Source organism: Molothrus aeneus, chromosome 2, assembly GCF_037042795.1.
Source record: "Molothrus aeneus isolate 106 chromosome 2, BPBGC_Maene_1.0, whole genome shotgun sequence".
Taxonomy (NCBI): Eukaryota; Metazoa; Chordata; class Aves; order Passeriformes; family Icteridae; genus Molothrus; species Molothrus aeneus.
Genome location: NC_089647.1, coordinates 78,252,077 through 78,272,347, shown reverse-complemented (window position 1 = coordinate 78,272,347; position 20,271 = coordinate 78,252,077). Strand labels below are relative to the sequence as shown.

The following is a 20,271-nucleotide window of genomic DNA, read 5'->3' as shown; positions in this document are numbered from 1 at the left end:
CTAACTAAGTTTCAGTGTATCTTACCTACTGCTAAAAGCATATGGATACTAGCACAATGTTTCCCCTTTTTCTTCTCAGCCTCCATCTTACTGCAGAGTTCTTGTCTTGAATAGGGATTTAGACAGTATTTGCACTTACACTTCCTTCTGATTCTAATACTTGTATGAAACATCTCTAACCAGTCTCACAAATCAGTTACCAAGATATGCTGACTATTTTCTGGGTGGATACTGATTGTACCCACATGCTAGGACCTCTTTCTGAGAGTATGTCAGTGGAAATCATAGTCCCAGTGCATATTAGTTTCCTCACTGTGTGGATTTAATAAACAAAAGCTCATCAAGTTGGCTGCTCTTAAGCCCAGGGGTATCCCTCCGTGGGCTGGGTTATTTATCCCTAGGATACTCCTGTGTTGCAACACTGAAGTTACGTTGTTGACCAAAAGCCAGTTCTAAGGAACTGTAAGATTAAAATACTGGTACTAAGCTATGTGTTTGGAGAGGATAGATACTGTATCCATGTGGTATTCCCTATGAATAGGTGGCCTGAAGACTGGGATATTGTTTCTATCTGGTCGGGGAGGTTAAATGGTAACTCCACCTGTACTGAGATGTCCATTTTATTTTTGTGTGCAACCGTGTCTGCTATGGGGCTATTTAGTTTTTCTATTTGTATTTTTCTAACCATTGTTGTAATTCCTACCCTTAATATTTTTGCTTCTTTATAGAATTAATTACCTTTTTGCTGGAGGCTTCTACCCAGTTGGTTTCCATGTCATCAACATAATACTGCATTGTACTATCTCAGTGTTGATGGTTGATGTATTCTCCATATTATTGGGTGGATTGCAATTCAGCAATAAAGGAAGACGGCTAAACCTGGCTCCCAAGTCCTCTCTTCTTGCTGCTTTGCTCTTTGCTGTACATCCAGTGCACACCGAGTGTGTAAGTATTGAATCGTTATCTCCAGAGATTTTTATTTTAGAAGCTCTTGACCATCTTGACTAATTAATTCTGGCGTAGCCTTATACTCTGCAGATTGCTTTTAGATATTCTTAACACTTCTCTTGGCACATGTCTTAATGGAACAATCAAATATTATGGTTAGTACATCCAAGGCTTGTAATTCCACCGAGTTAGACCTTATTAAGGAACACAAATCATTCAAGTACAATAACTCAAGGAGGAGAGCTCTATGCTACAGAATTTCCCTACCTCCTGGATTTCTTTAATTGTTGTTTATTTCCATTTGCATTGGTAAAAAAAGCAAAGAGCTTTAAAATCAGAGATGGGGCACTCTATGAACTTCGTATGTGACTAGTAGAATATTGCATTCAGTTTTGCATCCATGCTGCAAGGACAACACTGGAAAAATTGGAGAGTGCTCAGAAGAGCCATGAAAGTGATTAAAGGGCTGGAAATCATCCTGTTTCATAAGAGATCAAACTGGGTTTATATTTTTAATATGAAGGAGAAGATTAAAGAGGTTTTTTTTGATCGCAGTCTGTAATTATGTACATGGGGAACACAAATTTGACAGTAATTTTAATAGTGCAGGCAAAAGCAAAGATGTAAAGATGCAGAATAGAAGCATGGCACATGTATAGCAATCAGTTAAAATATCTGATCAAAACACAAAATCCTTGTGTGGGAATTCTGTGACGGGAAGATGTTGTTCTTAAAAAGCTCTTTTGTGCTTGTAGCTAAGAAAATCTTACGGCCTTATGCTAGTGGGCTTGCTGAATGCTGTCACTGATCTCTTGACCTTGTGATAATGATAAATAAAATATAAAATTGTCACAGTAAGGGAAATATTTTGGGGGTTTTGATAGAATTTGGAAGGTCTGAAATACAGAAAAAGTACTAAGAGTACGGAAAAAAAAGTAAAGAAATATTTTGATTTTGTCCTAGCAATGAACAGTGAATCCTGCAGTGCACATTCTACATATGTGAATATGATTTTTCACTTATTCACAATATGCCATGTTTTTGGCTTCTCGCATTTGCTCTGCACATGACTGGTGGGGAAAAAGTTATTGAAAGCTGTGCTCTCAGCTGTCTGGAGACCTTGCATGTATTGAAGACCTAGAGATGGTGCAAAGTTATGCATTAGTAATCTGCCACCTTTTCTGGCAGTGTGGCTAAAACATCTTGACGATCATTCTCTGGTGTTCACTCATCTGCACAATAACTTCTTTGTGAGAGTGCACTGTGTCAGAAGGGCCCCTCATATTTCCTTTCCAAAACCAATTTTAGATGTCAGAGTAAAGTAAAACAAGTCTTCAGTGCTTTTGATGTTCTGACATGTAAAGAGAAATCTCACTTGAGTCTTAACTTTGTAGTAGACATACTATTGACCCCTTTATCAATATCCATAAATTTATTCTGCATTCCATTTGACTCTAAAAATGTATTTAAATCAGCATGAGAATATTAATAAGCCCTTTGTCGTGTCAAATAAATTACAAGTGATGTGGTCTCCTTGCATACTTGAAGAATTGCAAATGTTTCAGGCAAACAGTGGAAGAAGAGGGAGAAAAAGTAGCACACTTATATATCAGGCCTCTTCTAAAATTCAGGAATGAACAAAAGCCTCTAATCATTTACATGGTGAATAATAAATCTTGCTCCAATGGAGAAGTCATTTGTGTTCTAGGATGAGTGTGTGTCTGGCAGCATCTCTTAAAAAGCATTCCTTATGATTTTAAACCTGTGAGTTTCAAGTATCCGACATCCTGGCTTTGAAATGAGATGACATATTTTGACATAAAATTGTGAAGAATCCGTCTGTTTGCTGCTTTGGGTTTTTGGTTTATACAGCGAAACAAACTGTCATGTAAAACAGATACTGAAAGGTGTAATGCTTTCAGTACCTATGTAAGGAAAACACTATAATTTTTCTACTTACAAGTAAATACTCTTGTGCTATAGTTCTCTGCTCTAGAAAAGGCCTATTCTTTGTAACACTTCAGTGATGAAATGCTAAATGAATCATGGACATAAGAATAGATCTGATACTAATTTAAAATTGGTTTGTTTGCTTTCTTTCCAGAATGTATATGCCTTATCTTGCATTTTAGGTAAATTTTGCTGTTGGAGTAATCTGAGGCCATGTGCATTATTAGCCCCTTAATCTCTTTGCTGAAACAAGTGGACATTTATTTTCAAAATTGTGTCAGCTCACCTTAACTTTTATCTCATTAGGAAGAGCGGCTCCTGAAGCAGAATGACACTTCATTATTTTCACCTTTCAAAGCACTCCACAGCTATTGAGTTAATTCTCATAATTCCTTTGTATGATAGAAGAAGGAGCAGCAGAGAAGTTAGGTGCACAGCTGTAGATAAATCAAGAAGTTCTTCTGTACTGAATTTAGGAGTCCAACAGTTTCTACTTTCACAGTGCTTCAGGAAAGCTGAGGGTAAAAGTGGGAGAGTCTCTGGTGTGGAATCAGTCATACTCTCATGCCTCTACACTTCTCTTTCTCTGATGTTATTTGGAAATAGTTGCTCCATCATGTTTCCCTGACATAAAAAATGCCCATTTCCTTTTTACTTTCCTCTTTCTGTTCCACACACAAAATGGGACAACTGGTATAATATAGGAGAACTGAAGTTTCTACTTTAGTCCCTGAAATATGATCTCAAAAAATGAATTTAAAAAGCCGTTCTGCCCTGCTTCTGTACATCTCTTGAAAACATGGAACTCAGCACTCCAGGAAGCAGAGCTAGACTGAAAAATAAGGGGTATTTCCATGATCCTTGCTCTGGCTGTAAGTTCTAGTGAAGTTCCAACATCAGGGTTTATACAATCCCCTACCAGCTCCATGTCATGATTTTCACAAAGAAATTTGTGGTGTTATCCTGACACTTGTGTAATTGAGAACTGAAGATCCAAAAGTATCTTGCTCTGTCACAGCAAGTTGTTGTAAATACAGTTTAGGGGCTTGAACCAAAGCTTACAGATTGCCCTGAGATTGCACTTGATTTAAATAGGTTGGCACAGATCTCAAGTACAGAGGTCCCAGGATGTGCTTCTCATTTTCTTTTGCATTAGTACAGCTTCTGTTTCAAGATGCAGTTGGAGGTAGCTCTAATGCAGTCAGTTAATAAAACACAAAAGACTGCCAGAGGGGGAATCTTTTTTATTTTTTTTCCCCTCAATCTGCAAGCTGGAAGGTACTTGTCCATTCTGAGTGTTCAGATTGGAATTTGAAGCCTGGCTTGTCTTCTGAAAGTGAACAGTTTTGATTTGTGTTTTAGCAGAGCTGCCAATTTAATTGTGGTTCAGGATGTTTGGCCTCCAAGCCATGTAATGGCTTCAATTGAAAGAGAGTAGATATAGATTAGGTATTAGGAGGAAATTCTTCAGTGTGAGGGTGGTGAGGCACTGGCACAGGTTGCCCGGAAAAGTTGTAGATGCCCCATCCCTGGAAGTGTTCACGGCCAGGTTGGATGGAGCTCTGAGAAACCTGGTCTAGTGAAAGGCAGAGAGGTTGGAAGGAGATGATATTTAAAGTTGCTTCCAACCCAAACTGGTTTATATTTTGATGTTTTCTAAGTGTTCTGTTGAAATGCAGTTTGATCCAAAAAACAGATGGAATTGTGTAGAGTCTAAATTTCATGCAGTGAAATCCTCCTTCATTTCTTAAAAAAAAATTCCATAAACTAAAATTTTCATATACCAAAGCCAAACCATTTATGTAGCTGATACTAAGCAATACCCAATAAAAAATAGGATGCATCTAAAAATACTCGATATAACTAATCACTGCACCCAGTTAAAGAAAAAAAGTGATACAGTTATATTCTATTATATATTTCACTTTGTATGTGTTCCTTTGCTACAGGTTTTCTAAGAATAAAAATCTGATCATTTGAAACTTTTTTTTTAAAGGTTGCTGGGATTGTTGGCAGAGCAGACCTACTGTGTGCCCTGTTCTTCTTGTTGTCATTCCTTGGCTACTGTAAAGCATTTAAAGAAAGTAAGCATTCTGTTTGCCCCTTAAATTTCCTACTGTGTATATTTTCAGCATTTGCACATTTCAGTGAAGTATAGCAAAATTTAAAATGTCAGATTGATTTGTTTACCCTCACAAAATATATTTTTTTAAAGAACCTGCCTTAGCAGCTATTTTATTGTTAGAAGTTCTGAAAAGGTTGCTGTCCATAATTCTTGTTAAACACTGAATTTAATTTAAGCAAAGTCCACTTTATGATAAGCTTATTTGCTAAATGTTTTATTGTTTAGAAGTTTAAGGAAGTATTTTAATAAGTATTTTAGAAATAAATCAAACCTACAAATGTATATGCTTAAATATTTTACTACTCTTTATGCTATTATGGTGGGATGTCTTAAATGAGAGTCAGCTTTTCAGAACATTATTTGTATTTTTAATGAATTGCAAAGAATTATTCCTATGACTAAGCCTTCTGGATTCCTGCAATATGCAACTGCTGGCATATAATGCTGAATATAGTGTTACTCACAGTTTTTGTAAGACAGCTGTGTTTAACATGAACAATTCCTTGGTAGATGTTTTTTCAAGTGAGCTTTCAGATCTCTGGTATTGTTTGATCTGAATGCAGGTAGGCAGTTCAAATACAGTTGTGGAGAAATTATCTTGAGGGCTCTGTTAAGTAAGCACACAAGAAAGCAGGAGTTCATGACTGTGGAAAGCTTTGCAGGACATGCAGTCTGGTATCTGAATGTGCTCTACCACATGAAATGTGGGACTCATTTGGTGGAGCCACAAGGAGCTGTGTCTGTGGTTCCATAGGCATGGCCTGTAATGATTACCCAGAGCTGGCAGGGTATTTCAGAGGCACCTGAGCTGACTTTGTGATCTGGCTTAACAGATAGTTATGGCATCACAGAGACCTCAGTATGGGCTGAGGGGAGTGACTATGTCCACAGTGAGCTGTCAGATGCTGTGAACAGCTCCTGCTGGTTCAGTTTGGATTCTTTGGAACTATTGTACATATTTCTATTGCTGATATAATAAGTTTATCTTGCCATTTCGGGTGTTACTTAGGATGATTCCGGTTTACTTGGGATATATTTTTTCTTCCCTTTGAGTAGGATTAATTTCTTTCAACTGAACTAATGATTTCTTGATGAAAATTGGCCTTGGGCTCTTGCTTGTTTGTTTATTCTTTTCTCACCTGTTTTATTGGATATGACTGCTTATGATGTTTCTTCTGTTAGTGGTAGTGTAAGATAGACCAATCAAAATACTGCCTTATCTGTTTTCCAATGTCTCTGGTAGATAGGTATGGTTATATGGCAGAGATGATAATCTTTGCTTGAAGAACTCAAGAGCCAAATTCTTAGGATGACCACTGGACACAATTATATAGGACCCTCTAATTATTTTGCTGTACAGGACGTCTTGGGAATGATTAAGGATGCATATTCTGGTTAAGGATATTCTTCAACTTGTGAGGGCCAGTTTTTAATAGCTTTTAGAAATCAGTGTTAATATAATAATATGCTTGGACTGAAATTTGTGTCACTGATACAGAAGAAGGAAAATGTTGCAAAGACAAGATTCTAAGCAGCCCTTATTGATTTTTATTGGGCATTACATGATAATAGGGGAGCAGATGTCTTTTAAGCAATTTTGCCAAGGAAAATTACAGTCTGCCAGCATTGTCTTTCAGGTCAGTTTCCAATGTTTACTGTCACCTTCACTGCCTGCTTTTCCCTCGGCAACTTCTTGAAGAAGTTTAGACTTCCTCTGTACCCAAGAATTTGTATCCAAGATACGTATTTGAGTCTTTCCCCTTGATTGCTGCAAAGGTGCATTACTGACTCATCAGCCAGGAGCTTATCACCCAGGCACTCCTGACCTTTTTCTGCAGAGCTGCTGCCCAGGCCTTAATTGTTGCATGGTGTTGTGTTTGATTTTCATGAGACCCATCCTTCCAGCTTGTCATAGTCCCTCCAAACAACAGTCCTGTTCACCATTGTATCCATCTAGCTGAACACCACCAAAGACCACAAGCAGTTTTTCTTGCTGCCCTTATTATATTTATTTTTGTTCCTTTGTGGAGGGGGGAGGTTTGTCCCACCTGCAGCTGTTTGAACCTGAATGCTTGTGTAGGAAAGGAGTGTGTCTGTGTTGGAAATGGCACCTACAAAGAGAAGGGAGGCTCTCTTTTCACAGGGAACTACATGACAAAGACAATGGGCTGTGGGTGCAGTTGCACTGGGAAAGGTTTCACCCTGATGTAAGGAAGAATTTTTTTACAGCAAGAACAGTCAATCACTGCAACAGTCTCCCCAGAGATGTGGCAGAGTCCCCATGACTGGAGGTTTTCATGCATTTGGGCAGGGTTTTAGGTGATCTTGTCTAGGCTCCCTTTCCTGCAAAGATTGGAGGTGATCTGGTGATCTCTGGAGGCCCCTTCCAAACTGAGCTGTTCCTGTGATTCTTTGTATGAAAGGTTTTAGGTAAACGAGGAAATGGCTGTTGTAGATTAGGACTCTTCAGTGAGTTTGCAAAGTAAATAAAAAGTTTTACCCTTGGTATGAATTTCCTTCTTTTGTGAACAGTTCTTCTAGGTACTCTCAAATAATAGGCTAAATAAGGAGTAAAGAACTTTTATCTGACTTTAGCTGAGTTTGATTCTGCAGAGATTGAGGGAGTCAATCCCAAATGGAAGCTAGTCTCACTGTGAATATAAGAACATGCATTTTAAAAATACGCACATATAATTTAAAAAGCAGACTTAGACAATGTCTCCTAAGCAGCAAAGCAAAAGTACTTTTTCTTCCTTTAGAATGTTGTCCTTCTGATGTCAAATCCTCAAGATTCAGAATGTCTGTGATATTGCCAATGCATGTTGCTAGTTCTAGAGCAAGTTAAGAACTGTTATTACATCATTTTCTAGGTCAGGCCAAGATAATTTATCTTTGTGCAATAGTCTTTGTTTGTGAGAAAGAGAGGGAAAAAACAACCAAAAACCCCTCAGGTTTTTAGCAAAACAACCAAACATTTAGCAAAAAAAACCCCTCAGGTATCAGGTTTATGCTCCTAATCAAATAGAGATGCTTTATGGTGATCCTACACAAAAGTGGATTGTACCAACATCCTTTTTCCTTTTGTCCTGCTGGGCTTTTTGTGTATCAAAGGCAAGCATGGCCCTAAACTGTAGATTTGGCTGTCACATTTATATAGAGCTTAGCTCACCAAATTTTTACAAAGAGTGGGAGAAGAACTATCAAAGGTTGATTTCTTTTTTGTTGTTTAATTGTTATGAATAGACACATTGTAGTGTGACTCTTTTGGGGCACTTAAAAGAGGGTACAGCTCTTAAGACCATCAAGATTTGTAGACTGCATTTGTATTGTCTTTTGAATATGGTTACCAAAACACGTTTGATGCCAGTTTGTTTTTGTTTCATGAACTTTAAGTGAGCATCTGAGTAAAACAAACATTGAAAAGCCTGATGTGATGCTGCTGATATGGTTGGGTCAGTAACAAATATTGTCTGGCTACCAGCAGCATCCCAATGCTATTAGCAGACAGATTATCCAAGTTTTTAATAAAGAACCTGACTATTCTTTCAGCAGGGCAATGTGAAATTTGTGTATGACTCAACTGAAAAAATCTGTATATGTTTCAATAGTTTAGACACTGTTAATGAATTGTCATTCTTTCAAGAAAAGGGGTCAAAATTGTATGTGGGAGACTGGTTCGTGCTTCTTTTCACTTGAGAAAATGAATATAAAGATTTACAATTTTTTTTCTGCGTGGGAGTAGGAACTCATGAAATGTCTGAGGAGGATTTGGAAGTACTATAGGGAAAGTATATGTAATAGTGAAGACAGTCAGGAGATCAGAAAAATATCAGTGTCAGGCTGGAAAAATTCCAAAGGAAAATAATGGTTTTTGTAAAGCTCAAGATATACTGCAGCTTGTTTACCTGATTTATTTGTGGTTTCAGTGGATTTTTGGGTAGACAGTTTCTTTTAGCCAGAATCTGAAGCTTTTTTTTTTTTAAGTATAGGCATTTAATTATGTGAGCTATAATTATGTCTTACTGAAGTTCTACAATTCTGTTACTTTTTCCCAGTATACCGTTTTTGAAGTTAGCATCTTTGAAAGGATACCATTTATAATTGCAAGGAACTAATCTGTTGTTCTCATTCTGTCCTGCTGTTTTAAACACAACTGTGGGGACAAATCCACTGCATAGGCTTTGGAGACAGCAAGAGCTGACAACTGTTTAGGTATGTTCTGAAGGGAATTGTGGGTTATTAACTTTGTTGAATTTTAATGCAGCTTCTCTGGGAATTCATAAGGCAATTTAAAACTGCTGTAGTGTTCATTTTTTTGCCTTCCTTTGTCTTCAGTTTTGACAGTGATCCAGTTGCATGTATTCGCCATCTGCATTGGCAATCTCTGAATGAGCTAAAATGAGGAATTCATGACTTGGTCCACGTGAATAATTTGGTGCAGATATTAAATATGGGATCAGCTCTTTGCTCATATGCTGTGACATCTAAAAATTACTTTGTTCTGGTTATGTGTTTTTGTTTTGTTTTATTCTGTGTAGATGTCAATCAATCATCTACTAGTTCATTGCTAATTTAATAAAGCATGCAAAGTAGCAATGAGTTTTGTGAATATTGGAGGTTTATATTATGGAAGTTTTCCTACAGATTGGAAACATTTAAGTCTCCTGTATGAAAGAGATGGTTGCTAAGATAACAATTTTATGATTTTAGTTGGCTGAGGAAACACAATGACCTTTTTCCTGGAAGAATTAATGCTGACTTTCACTTCTCCAAGGGATAGATGCTTCCTTCAGTGTGGCCTCTAGGTAATGAGTTTGAGATGGCTGGATATGTTTAGGAGTGGCATTTCCTACTGTAATATCATTATTAAGTGAAACACTGAGCTGAACTGCAGTAGTATGTACATGTGGAGATACACAAGGAGATCTTGGGCTTAATTCTAGCAGTGGATTCTTATGTGATCTTTTAAGACTAGATAATTCTTCCCCCTTTGCGTAGCAATTCATGAGCAGGGAACTCTTAGAGCTTGATTAGAAGAATATTTGTAGCAGTTTAGTTGGAAGATACCATCCCCACAGACAAGGCACATTAATGGAATATAGGAGTGTTTGTGATCCATTTCATTTAAAAATTAAAACTTTCTGCAGGAGCTCAACATAACTTACTTTGCTTCAGCCTTCAGAGGAGTAGGTGCTTTCACAGAATCAGTTGCTGTGTTTCACCTGAAGATGGTGACTCCATAAACTGCTCCAAGCTGTCACCTGGCTGACTGTTAAGTTGCTCAGCTGGGTTGGAAGAAGGAAGTGCTGAATGCCTAAGTGTCTGAATTGATAGTAATTGCTTTGGATATTGTTAGTTTGGCTTCACAATAAAACTCAGCTTGGTAGTTTAAATGTAGCATTTTCTTCATATGCTTCACTTCTAAGGAGTTTGTTGGCCTGTGGATTTAGGACACCAGAAAATAAGGTCTCTTGAAATAGGATTAGTATTTAAGTCCACTGTCAATGTGTTGCTCGTAAATTTAGGATCAGTCAATTCTACACTATAAAACACTTTGTGTATGCATTCTTGCCCTAGAAATGCTTATACTCAAGTCTAGCAGTCTAAATGGAGGAGCTCTCATGGCTTGTTTATGGTTTACATAGGTATTTTATTGAATCCTCTCAACTTCCAGACTTCATGTACTCCTAAAGAGGGACCATCTGAGCAACGCTTTTTGGGTTTGTGTAGAAACACTATATTTTTTCCAGCTTAAAAGAAAAATAAGCAAGTACTCCATTTCTTTGGCATGCTTACAATTTTGTCCATCTGTTAGAGTGGCAAAATGCCCACTCACAGTATGGTGTACCAGTTTCAACCAGGCACAGGTGCCAATGAGAGATCAGTTTCGTTTTCTGACACAAGAATTTTCTGGTGGGAAGCAGCACCATATTAGGGGAATATGCTTTGTTAGACTGATTTCTTCTGTTGGCATGTGTATATATCTCATAATAAGCACTTATGCAGTGCTTTACATTTTAACTCACTGTTAAAAAAAAAAAAATTGAAGGCATTGCTGAATGGTGGTCTTTCCTATCTATTTTGCAGCCGAGTTTACAGAGATTTCTGCAGTTGAGACAGGGGGTGGTGGGGATGAAGGAGTGTTGTGCATATTGACCCAGGAACAAGCATGAAATAAAATGTTTATTAATTAAAATTCTTTCTCTTTGACGTTTAATCACTGATGAATTTTGATAATATTACAATTCTGTGAATAACTGTTGATTTTTTTGAGCCTGCAAAAGAAAACAAAGGAACAGAAATTGTGCTTTTCAGGAGGTCTTGTTTACAGAATCACAGAGTGTTTGAAGTTGGAGTAGTCTTGAGGTCACCTGACCTGCCCACACAGGGTCACCTAGAGCCAATTGTCCAGGAGGCTTTACTACAGGATTTTGCAGTTCCCCTCATTAAACCATATGAGGTTCCTGCCAGACCATTTCTCCAGCCTGAAAAGGTCTTTCTGTATGGCAACACAACCCTCTGGTGTATCAGCCACTCCCCTCAGCTTGGTGTCAGCAAATGTGCTGAGGGTGCCCTCTGCCCCATCATCCGAGTCATTAATGAAGATGTTGAATAGGACGGGAGGCAGTATTGACCCCTGAGTACACTGGCCTTCGATTAGACTTTGTGCCACTGACCACCACCCTCTGGACAAGCCATTCTGAAAGCTTTCAGTCCACTTCACTGTCTGCACAGCCAGCCTGTTCAGCAGCAGCTTCTCTGTGAGGATCTCGTGTGAGGCTGTGTCAAAGGCCTTATTGAAGTCCAGGTCTTTGATGCTCAATATTTAAGACTTTCATTATTTCTCTTTCGCTGTGTGTTTTTTATCATCTTTGCAAGTCCATGCTTAGCTTGACTTTGCTTGGCAAGCTGAGATATTTCTTGCATCTGAGACTTGGGATGTTCACACAAAGACAAGCTTGTTTATGCACAACTTTGAGCGTGTGCCTATTGAATGACTCCAGTTTTCTTTTATTTGGCTAGACTATTTCTCCAGGCCAGATTGGATGGCACTCTGAGCAACCTGGTCTAGTGGAAGGTGTTCCTGCCCATGGCAGGGGTTTGGAATCAGATGGCCCATAAGGTCCCTTTGAAACCAAGCTATTATATGATTCTGTGTTTTTTCCAGTTTGTCAATAGAATTATGACTTCTCCTTTGTATGATTCCTGGCCATTGCAGCCTGGCAGCACTTCTGGTCTTAATAAGCATATTTTTTATTCCAACATCCAAATGGAGTAAGGACAAAGGAAGAATCCAGTACAGAATGTTATCTTTACTTTTTTCACAGCAAGCTGGTATCTTACTGTAGTTTTCCAGCTGAAATTTATACCCATTCTATAACATGGGTATAAATTCATGCAGCTCTTATTTTTTGTGGCACATTTCACACTGCTTCCAGTGTTATTCTCAAGCCTTTGGACAGTCAAGGCATAGGATGTTTACAGATTTCCTTTTATCAGGAAATTTTTTTTTTCTGTCCAAGTCAAAAGTTATACTTAGTTCTATATAAATGACTGAAGTATTTGGCAAGCAATTAATCATATTCTTTTATGTTTTAGAGTGCCACCTAGGAAATATTTTGTCTAGGTGTAGTGATTTTTTTGTAATTTTGACCAGTCAGCTTAGCTTTGTATCTGTAGTCTATCCTTTTGTATTTTTGTCCCTTGTCAAAAGTAGATATGTAGGCATTGTTTTATGTTATTTGAGATTCCTGGATTGTCATGTATTTTTCATGATTTCTGAGGTAACGGTTGAGATTACTCAGGGTTGTATGGGACCTGTGGAGTGACTGTAACCAATCGTAATTTAAAACAGATTAACTTCTCTATGAATTCTGTCCTGTAGTTCACTACTTTTGCTTTTGTTCTTCCTCCCTTTCTGATAATGCTGTACTTTCCATCTGATTGCAACTGACCTTTTTGGAAAAAAATGAAGGAAAAAGGCACAGAACACTTCAGTTTTCTTGGCATTGTCCACTTTATTTCTCAATGAATATTGGAATAACTCCCTCCTCACTACTCTTCTTACTAATATAACTGTGGAATTGTGGGGATTTGTTCTTTACATACATTACCTTTTTTCATTTTGTAATGTGACCTTTCTGTGTTAGATTTTCTGTATGAATGTGCTGCTTTTACATTTGTCCTTGATGATTTGACCTAGTTCCCTTTTTACTATTACTCTTATATTTTGAATCATTAAAGCATTTCTGAATAGCCAGCTGGTCTCTTACTGTATATATTTCCTACTATCTTTTGTGTTAAGATAATTTGTATTTGTGTACTGAATACTGCTTCTGTGAGAAGTGCTTAGTTGTCCCAACTCCTTCCCACTAGAATTTGATTCTGAGAGCAAGAAACCTCTCAATGGAAGAAAGTCTACTTCCATAAACACAGTCAATGTCCATTGGCTGTCTTCACTATTTTCCTTTTTAGACTTACTAAGGATGATTGACAGTCATTTTGTGAACACAGTCAATTACTTTGCCTTCTATCCTTGCATTCTCTGTGCTAGTTGATTTCTACATTAAAAAAAAAACAAAAACAACAACAAGAATGCCAAAACAAACAAATGAACAAAAACCCACCAAAAGTGGTTTTCAAGAGCTGGCTGAACAGTCTTGTACTGCAAAGTCTGAAAAGCTCCTTGAAGGGATGTATTTAGACAGAATTCTTTCTGTCTTAGCAGTACTCATAGAAGGAATGTTGAAGCTCTTTCCTCCATGAGTTACAACCCTCAGCTGTTCTTCTGTATAATTGATGTGGGCTGGAGTTTCCCATTGCATTTTAATTTTTCTACTTCCAATGTCTCTTTAGTCATTGTGTATTTTATATTGTCTTGGCTCTTTTTTTTTTGCATTATTCAGATGTGTATGACTTCTTTCCTAAAAGAAGACTTTTTTTATCTTTATAACATTTGCACCTCTAATGTTAAGTTTTACCTCACCTCTGGAGACACAATTTGGATTGGAGGGAGAAGGATCAAATTCCTTCTATGTATTGCAACGATGAATCTCAAACATCTTAGTATTCACTCTGTTGAAGCTTTAGAAGTCTTAGGTAAGAAAGGGGTTTTTTAGGTTAGAAGTAACCTCAAAACCTGTTCTTTGACATATTTGTATTAAAAGTTTGGAGCTCTCTGTTACAAAAGAAGTAGCCTGGTTCAAAATGAAAGAGGAGGCCAATGTCAGCAGATCCTTTTCACACTTATGGTTATGATTTGTATCTGACCCCAGCAACATTTGAGGTTGAGGTTTACTGGTTTCCCTGTATCATCGGTTCAGAGTTACATCTTGAAGGGCGTTCAGCTGCATTTAATTAGGTAATTTAATCCCTAAAGGTGTCCTCTTCTCATGGACAGTTTATAAAGGAAGCCTAGTGTACTAGCTTAGGTGTAGGTTTCTGTTTCTGGTGAAATAGCTTAATCTTGCCATTTACCCTTCCCACAGACCATTACTGACTGCAGTTCTCTTTAAGCACTGAGGGTCAAACCTGCATTAGCAGTAGAGAAGAACTGGCTCTAGAGGTCAAGGAAAGTAAGAAAGGGATTCAGTCAATGAATGCAGAGTTCAGCTTTGTTTTTGCACATGCCAAGTCAAAGATTGATTCTTGTGATGCCTGTAGAGCCTCTGTTACTTGAATCAAGAAACTGCCTCTGAATGAGGAGAGTGCTTTCCTCTGCTGCTTGCACCTATGGAGTAGAGGTTGTGACAGATACGTTTTTTATGTGAAGTACCTGTGTATTCTGTGTGTGATAGCACCTTGGCTGGAGTAGGGTTGATTGTTATATTCATCTCAGATATGCCTGCTTGTAGTACCCAAAATCAGCTACATGGTAGAGTCTTTAAAGAGTTTTCCTTTGAGTAGAAGCTGTAGTGGCTGTTGATCTCTTAACCCCAGAGTTCCTCACCCTGCTGTAAAACTGCTTCCTGAGTGCAAGGACTAACTGCTTCTGCTCAGCTGCTGACATTTCTGAGCTCACTGGCATTCTATTGCAGTGATAATAAAATGACATGAGGCACTTGCTAAATGCAGCAGGTCTGGAGAAGCAGCTCATTGTACCTTTGTAGACTAGACTGCAGTTAAAACAGTTTGTGTGTGTGACACTTCATGAGGAACTATTATAAAGAATTTCTTGTTCTTGTGGTAGCTTCCTATGGTAGGAAGACAGTGGCCAGTAATGACAGAGCTCTAGCTAAGGATGATAAATATCTCTAAATATTGGGAATTAACCTTTGCAGATGACAAATTGTGAAAATTATGTGAAGCTTCTGCCATTCTAATTAATCTGGCTAAAACATCAAGCAAATAGGAACATTTCTAATGTCTCCAAGAACAGAAAATGACTGCAATAAAGGGACAAATGCCAGCATATTGCAGGAGGTGCCCTATGCTTTTTAAGTCTGCGTGTCCAGATCTTAACTGGTAGAAAAGACTGCAATACTAAATGCTGTTTATTTTTTAAATTCTTATTTTAATTTACCTTTAAATGTATAAAATGCCTAAAGCTATGGCACTCTTTATTTTAACAGATAAGGAAGGACATACATTTTCTGTATTCTGGGTGCTGGTGAGTGTTGTCCTAGGGGCAATAGCCATGCTGTGCAAAGAACAAGGAATTACAATACTGGTAAGAATTCTCTTATTAACTGAATTTTCACCTCAACATCTGTCAAGTATAGCTGCAAAGTCTACAGAAATTAATCTTCTCCACAACTAATGACATGCACACCTTTATATTCTGTTCAGAAAACTAATTAATGTTGACAAAAAGCAGTATTCTCATAGATCCGTCTTAACTGTATCTTTGCCAATCTGTTAGAGTCTTTCACTTTAACTTTTGTAAGCAGGTTGCATATATTTTTGCAAGCTTAAAGATTTTACAACATTAGTTCCACTTTTGTTGCCCTTGGTTTTGAATTAAATTCTTGACATAGCAGGACTACAAACTTCTTGTGAAGAGAAGGTTCATGAACAAAGAGATGACTGGAGGAGAGCATTTTTAAAAGCTCCATTCCCTTGCTTTTGTGAACAGTGTAATTACAATTAGGGCCATTGTTTATGGCCCTAATTATAATTATATTATGGCCTAATTAGCACTTCTAGTACTGCATCTCTTCCTTTTGTCCCTTATTTAATGATCTGTCTGTGGAAACAGATGTAGTTATTGTTCATGTTTATTGTGGTCTGGCTTTTTATAACTTCAATGAAGACAATGCTGGTTTAGGTGACCAAACTGGCCACCTGAAATGCTCTATCTGTGATTTTTACCTTTTATATAGCCATATGTCTTTATTAATAAATCCAGTTTATAGCTTTAACTGACATAGATAAGCAACAGAAGCAGAAAATTCTTTGCAGCAATGACCCTCTTGTCCTTGCTAGAAGAAAAGGGAAAAGAAATTACAGAAAACTTCTTGATTTGGGACATTTTTTTGATAGATGTTTGTAAATTTTGTGATGTGTTTTTCAAAGGTATCTGTAAGGAAAGCATAAGGGATTGTCTTAAAATGTGTAATTTATTCTAGCAGTATGAAGTAACTATTTGAGCTATCAGATGCAGAACTATTATTGGATTTGGGATTTTATTTGTTTGCTGTTGCACTGCTAGGATGATTATATTTATTGTTGTGCTAAGGGGCACAGGTCAGAGGGATAAAGGGCTAAATCACCCATTAAAAGATTACTTGGAGGCTGAATGTGATTTTCAGTAAATTCTTGCCTTCCTATTTCTATCTGAGTGAGCCAAAAGGCTTTTAATTGCCAAGTGGCCTTTCTACATGGAACCAAGCCACACTCTAACCTATCTTCTGTCCCCTCCCTCTGACTGTTAGTGAGGGACTTGTGGCCTCCCAGTGTACCAGCCCTTTGCTTCAGCTGGAACTAGCTCTACTGGGGTGTTTTTTCTATTTAGTCTTTAGAACAGTGAGTTAATTTCTGAAATTATTAGAATATAGGATAAATATTCAAGAATTACCATGGTGATAAGCTGAAACTTTTGAAGCAGAAATCTTTGATTTTGCCAGTAACCTCAGTAGAATTACCCCTGGACACATATATACATTTTGTTTTCTTGCTTGGAGGTAGTTATATGCAAGTGTAGCCCTGCAAAACATCGAATATGTTCTAGTTTTATGCGTAGTGGCTGATGTCATATGCAACTCTTTTTTTTTTTTTTTTTTCCCCCAGCAACTTGCACTGTTTTTTTTTAACCACAGTTTATTGCTGTAGTTGCAAGAAAAGCAAGCTTGATACCTCTGTTAAATCTTTCTCAGCCTTTGCCTGTACCCTTTTAAACAGTATTTCTGAAACCTGGAAGTCCAAAGATACCATACAACAAAAAATAAGTAGAAGGCTTAAAGAAACTCCACCTTACTGATAGAAGCCTTACCTTTTGACTGCAGCATTTACACTGCAGAACACTTGGGGAAGAAGATGGAGAGCAGAATTCTGTTGTGACCATGCATATGTTATCTAGCTTGCTGGTGCATAATATTCCCTGAAGGGTTATTCCATGTAGCAGGAGAATTCTCATTGCAGTAAAATGTTATTCTGCTAATCTGAGCTGCATTTACAGTTCTGCCATCATTGCTACCAATGTATCTCTCTAATTGTTTGGAATCAGAATTAAGATGTACAGTGAGTCAATTCAGGATGTATTTAAAAGAAAATATTTGTGGTTAGCTGCTTCATCTTTTGCTGTTATTTTTCTCTTGGCTCCTTAGGGTTTGAATGCAGTGTTTGATGCACTGGTGATTAACAAGATAAATATTTTGGAGCTCATTCGAAAGTTACTGTATAAGGACAAGTCATTGGAGGTGAGTCCTTGGATGTTTTGTTCATTCTTACAGATTTTGTTCATTCTGGCCATTCAGACAGTTATGTCCTAAAAGACAAAGATTCAGCTTCTGGCAGTTTTGTTGTTGTTGAGAATTAGGAAAAAACAAACCCAAACCAACCAACCAACCAAAAAAGGTCTTGTTAGTCAGCCTAGTAAGGCATCTTTGCAGCAACATGAGTAGTAATGGGGTATTGTTAGAATTGCTTTGAATAGTAAAACTCCTTCCACAATTTTCTCAACAATATGTTAAAAATGTTAAATGGAACCGTTGACTGCTTGATGCAACAAGTTCTCCAGGATCAGTAACTATACACCTGAAATGGAACTCAGGATGGTTTGGTCAGAATAAAGAGAGGGAGAGATTCATTCAGATTCTCAATGACAGAGTTAGACAAGTACATTAAAAACATATTATGTTAAGGAGTCCTAGTAACTTTGTAGTTTAAAAGAAGTTAGGTAAGCACTGATAGTTGCTAGGGATTGATTTTTCTGACTTTCATTGATGTCAATTTATCTGGTATTGTCTCAAGTGGAGTCTGGCACCTAGTATTGGCACTGGCAAGCAAGTAACAGAAACAATCGGCCTCAGATCAATGATGGATAACAGCCAAGTAGACCTACAGCCTACTACAGCTAAGATTCTCATCCAACATTCAACAAGGCAAAAGAATATTCCTTGTACTTTGCTGCAGTTAGTGGTTTCACTGCAGAGGAGTCTCACTAATGTTTCTGAGTGGCACAAGTCCTGTCGGGCTTTTAAATTCCTTTGTGAGGAGTGAAATGAGCTGCAGGGGAAATCAGGGGAAGTAGGTTCTCTAGAAATGAAATAATAGTTTTGACCAAGAAGGGCTAAGTGAGGACTACAGGAGTGTTTCAGGCAGCAAATGGGAATGCTGGGGAAGTTTGCTGTATAAGGAGACTAATGTCAACTAGAGTAAGACATGGGAAGCATCTAGAACTGTAGGGATCTACAGCAGAGCTGGTTCAGAATTAAGTGCTGGAAAAAAAAGGTAATAAGTAGAACCTCAGGAATAAGTGGCCAGTCAGCCTCACACCAGTGCCTGGTAAGAGCATGGAATAGATCCTCCTGGAAGTTATGTCAAAACATATGAATGACAGGGAGGTGGCTTGAGACAGCCAACCCAGTTTCACCATGTGCAGCTTGTGCCTGACTAATCCAGTGGCCTTCTGGAATGGAGAAGAGAAGGCTCCAGGAGACCACCTCTCTAGGAAGCCTGTTCCAGTGTTTGACCAGTAATAAATTCTTTACAATGAGGGTGGTGAGGCACTGGAACAGGTTACCCAGAGAATTTGTGGAACCCCATCCCTGGAAGTGTTCTGGGCCAGACTTGACAGGGCTTTGAGCAAACTGATCTAGCAAAAGAGATATCCATGGAATCCCTTCCAGCCCAAACCATTCTATGATTCTAGGAAATGTCAGAGGCAAACCTTTTTGGAGGGTTACTCTTTAAGCATGAAGAGCTCAGAGTGTGGTGCTTCTGTTTAAAAGAACTTTTAAATGGTTCTGTTTCAGTGAAGAAAACATCAGGTGTGCCTTCTCCCTCTTATTCTTTTGGTAGAAGTAATTAATTTTAGCTCCTGTTACCTGCAAAAATCTGTTCTGCTCTTTTCAAGGAAGTATATCTAAGATTGTTTTGCTTTGTTGAAAGGCAGATTCTAAAAACTCTTCAAGTAAGAACATTTTTTTCTTCTTGATTGAGACAGGTTTCAGTTTCATGCCAGATTTCAGTTAGCTCTGAATCAGAGAGGAGACAATAACACTTCTTCCACTTTTACATTCTGCCTACTGAGAGATTTTGTGGCAATTGTGAAATCTGGCCTTTAAGAGACTGAATGTACTGTTAAATAAAATGAAGCCCTGGGCTAAGAGATTTTGTTGTTAATCTGTCATAAAGCAGTTATAAATATTCACTATATGTGGGTTCTTTTCATAGTACAATTTTCTCCAAAAGCTATTTTATAGGAAAACTATTCCTAAATCCTCCTTGTAGTAATTTTGGTTACTGAGATGTCCAGGTTGGAAGCAATCATTTGAGCACAAAGGCTTGCTTATGTAAACTCAAAATTACAAACTGCTTTATCCTTAGATATTCAACTAAATATTTTATCATGACTCCATTGTCAATTACAAATACTAAAAAAGCAATCTGAAAATTGTTTTTTAATTTAACTTTTCCATCCTTTAGAAAATAAGTATCTTCAGCCATTGCACTGATATCTGATATCCTAAAAATCTATGGTGGTCCTTGCTAAAGAGCATAGTCCACTAAGAGGTAATCATAATTATTGTGCCATCTTAAAGCTATGACTGGTGTATTGTTATACTTAGTGATGATTCTGTTTCCAG

At 37.7% G+C, this 20,271-nt stretch overlaps 1 protein-coding gene across 1 annotated transcript in view; it reads left to right on the top strand.

Moving 5' to 3' along the window:
• TMTC4 (transmembrane O-mannosyltransferase targeting cadherins 4) overlaps positions 1-20,271 on the top strand; it is a 53,738-nt gene that overhangs the window by 8,466 nt on the left and 25,001 nt on the right. The window contains exons 4-7 of the mRNA XM_066545151.1: positions 729-945; positions 4,895-4,982; positions 15,595-15,692; positions 17,788-17,880. Coding sequence (XP_066401248.1) covers positions 729-945; positions 4,895-4,982; positions 15,595-15,692; positions 17,788-17,880 — 496 coding nt within the window. The remainder of the gene's footprint in view (positions 1-728; positions 946-4,894; positions 4,983-15,594; positions 15,693-17,787; positions 17,881-20,271) is intronic.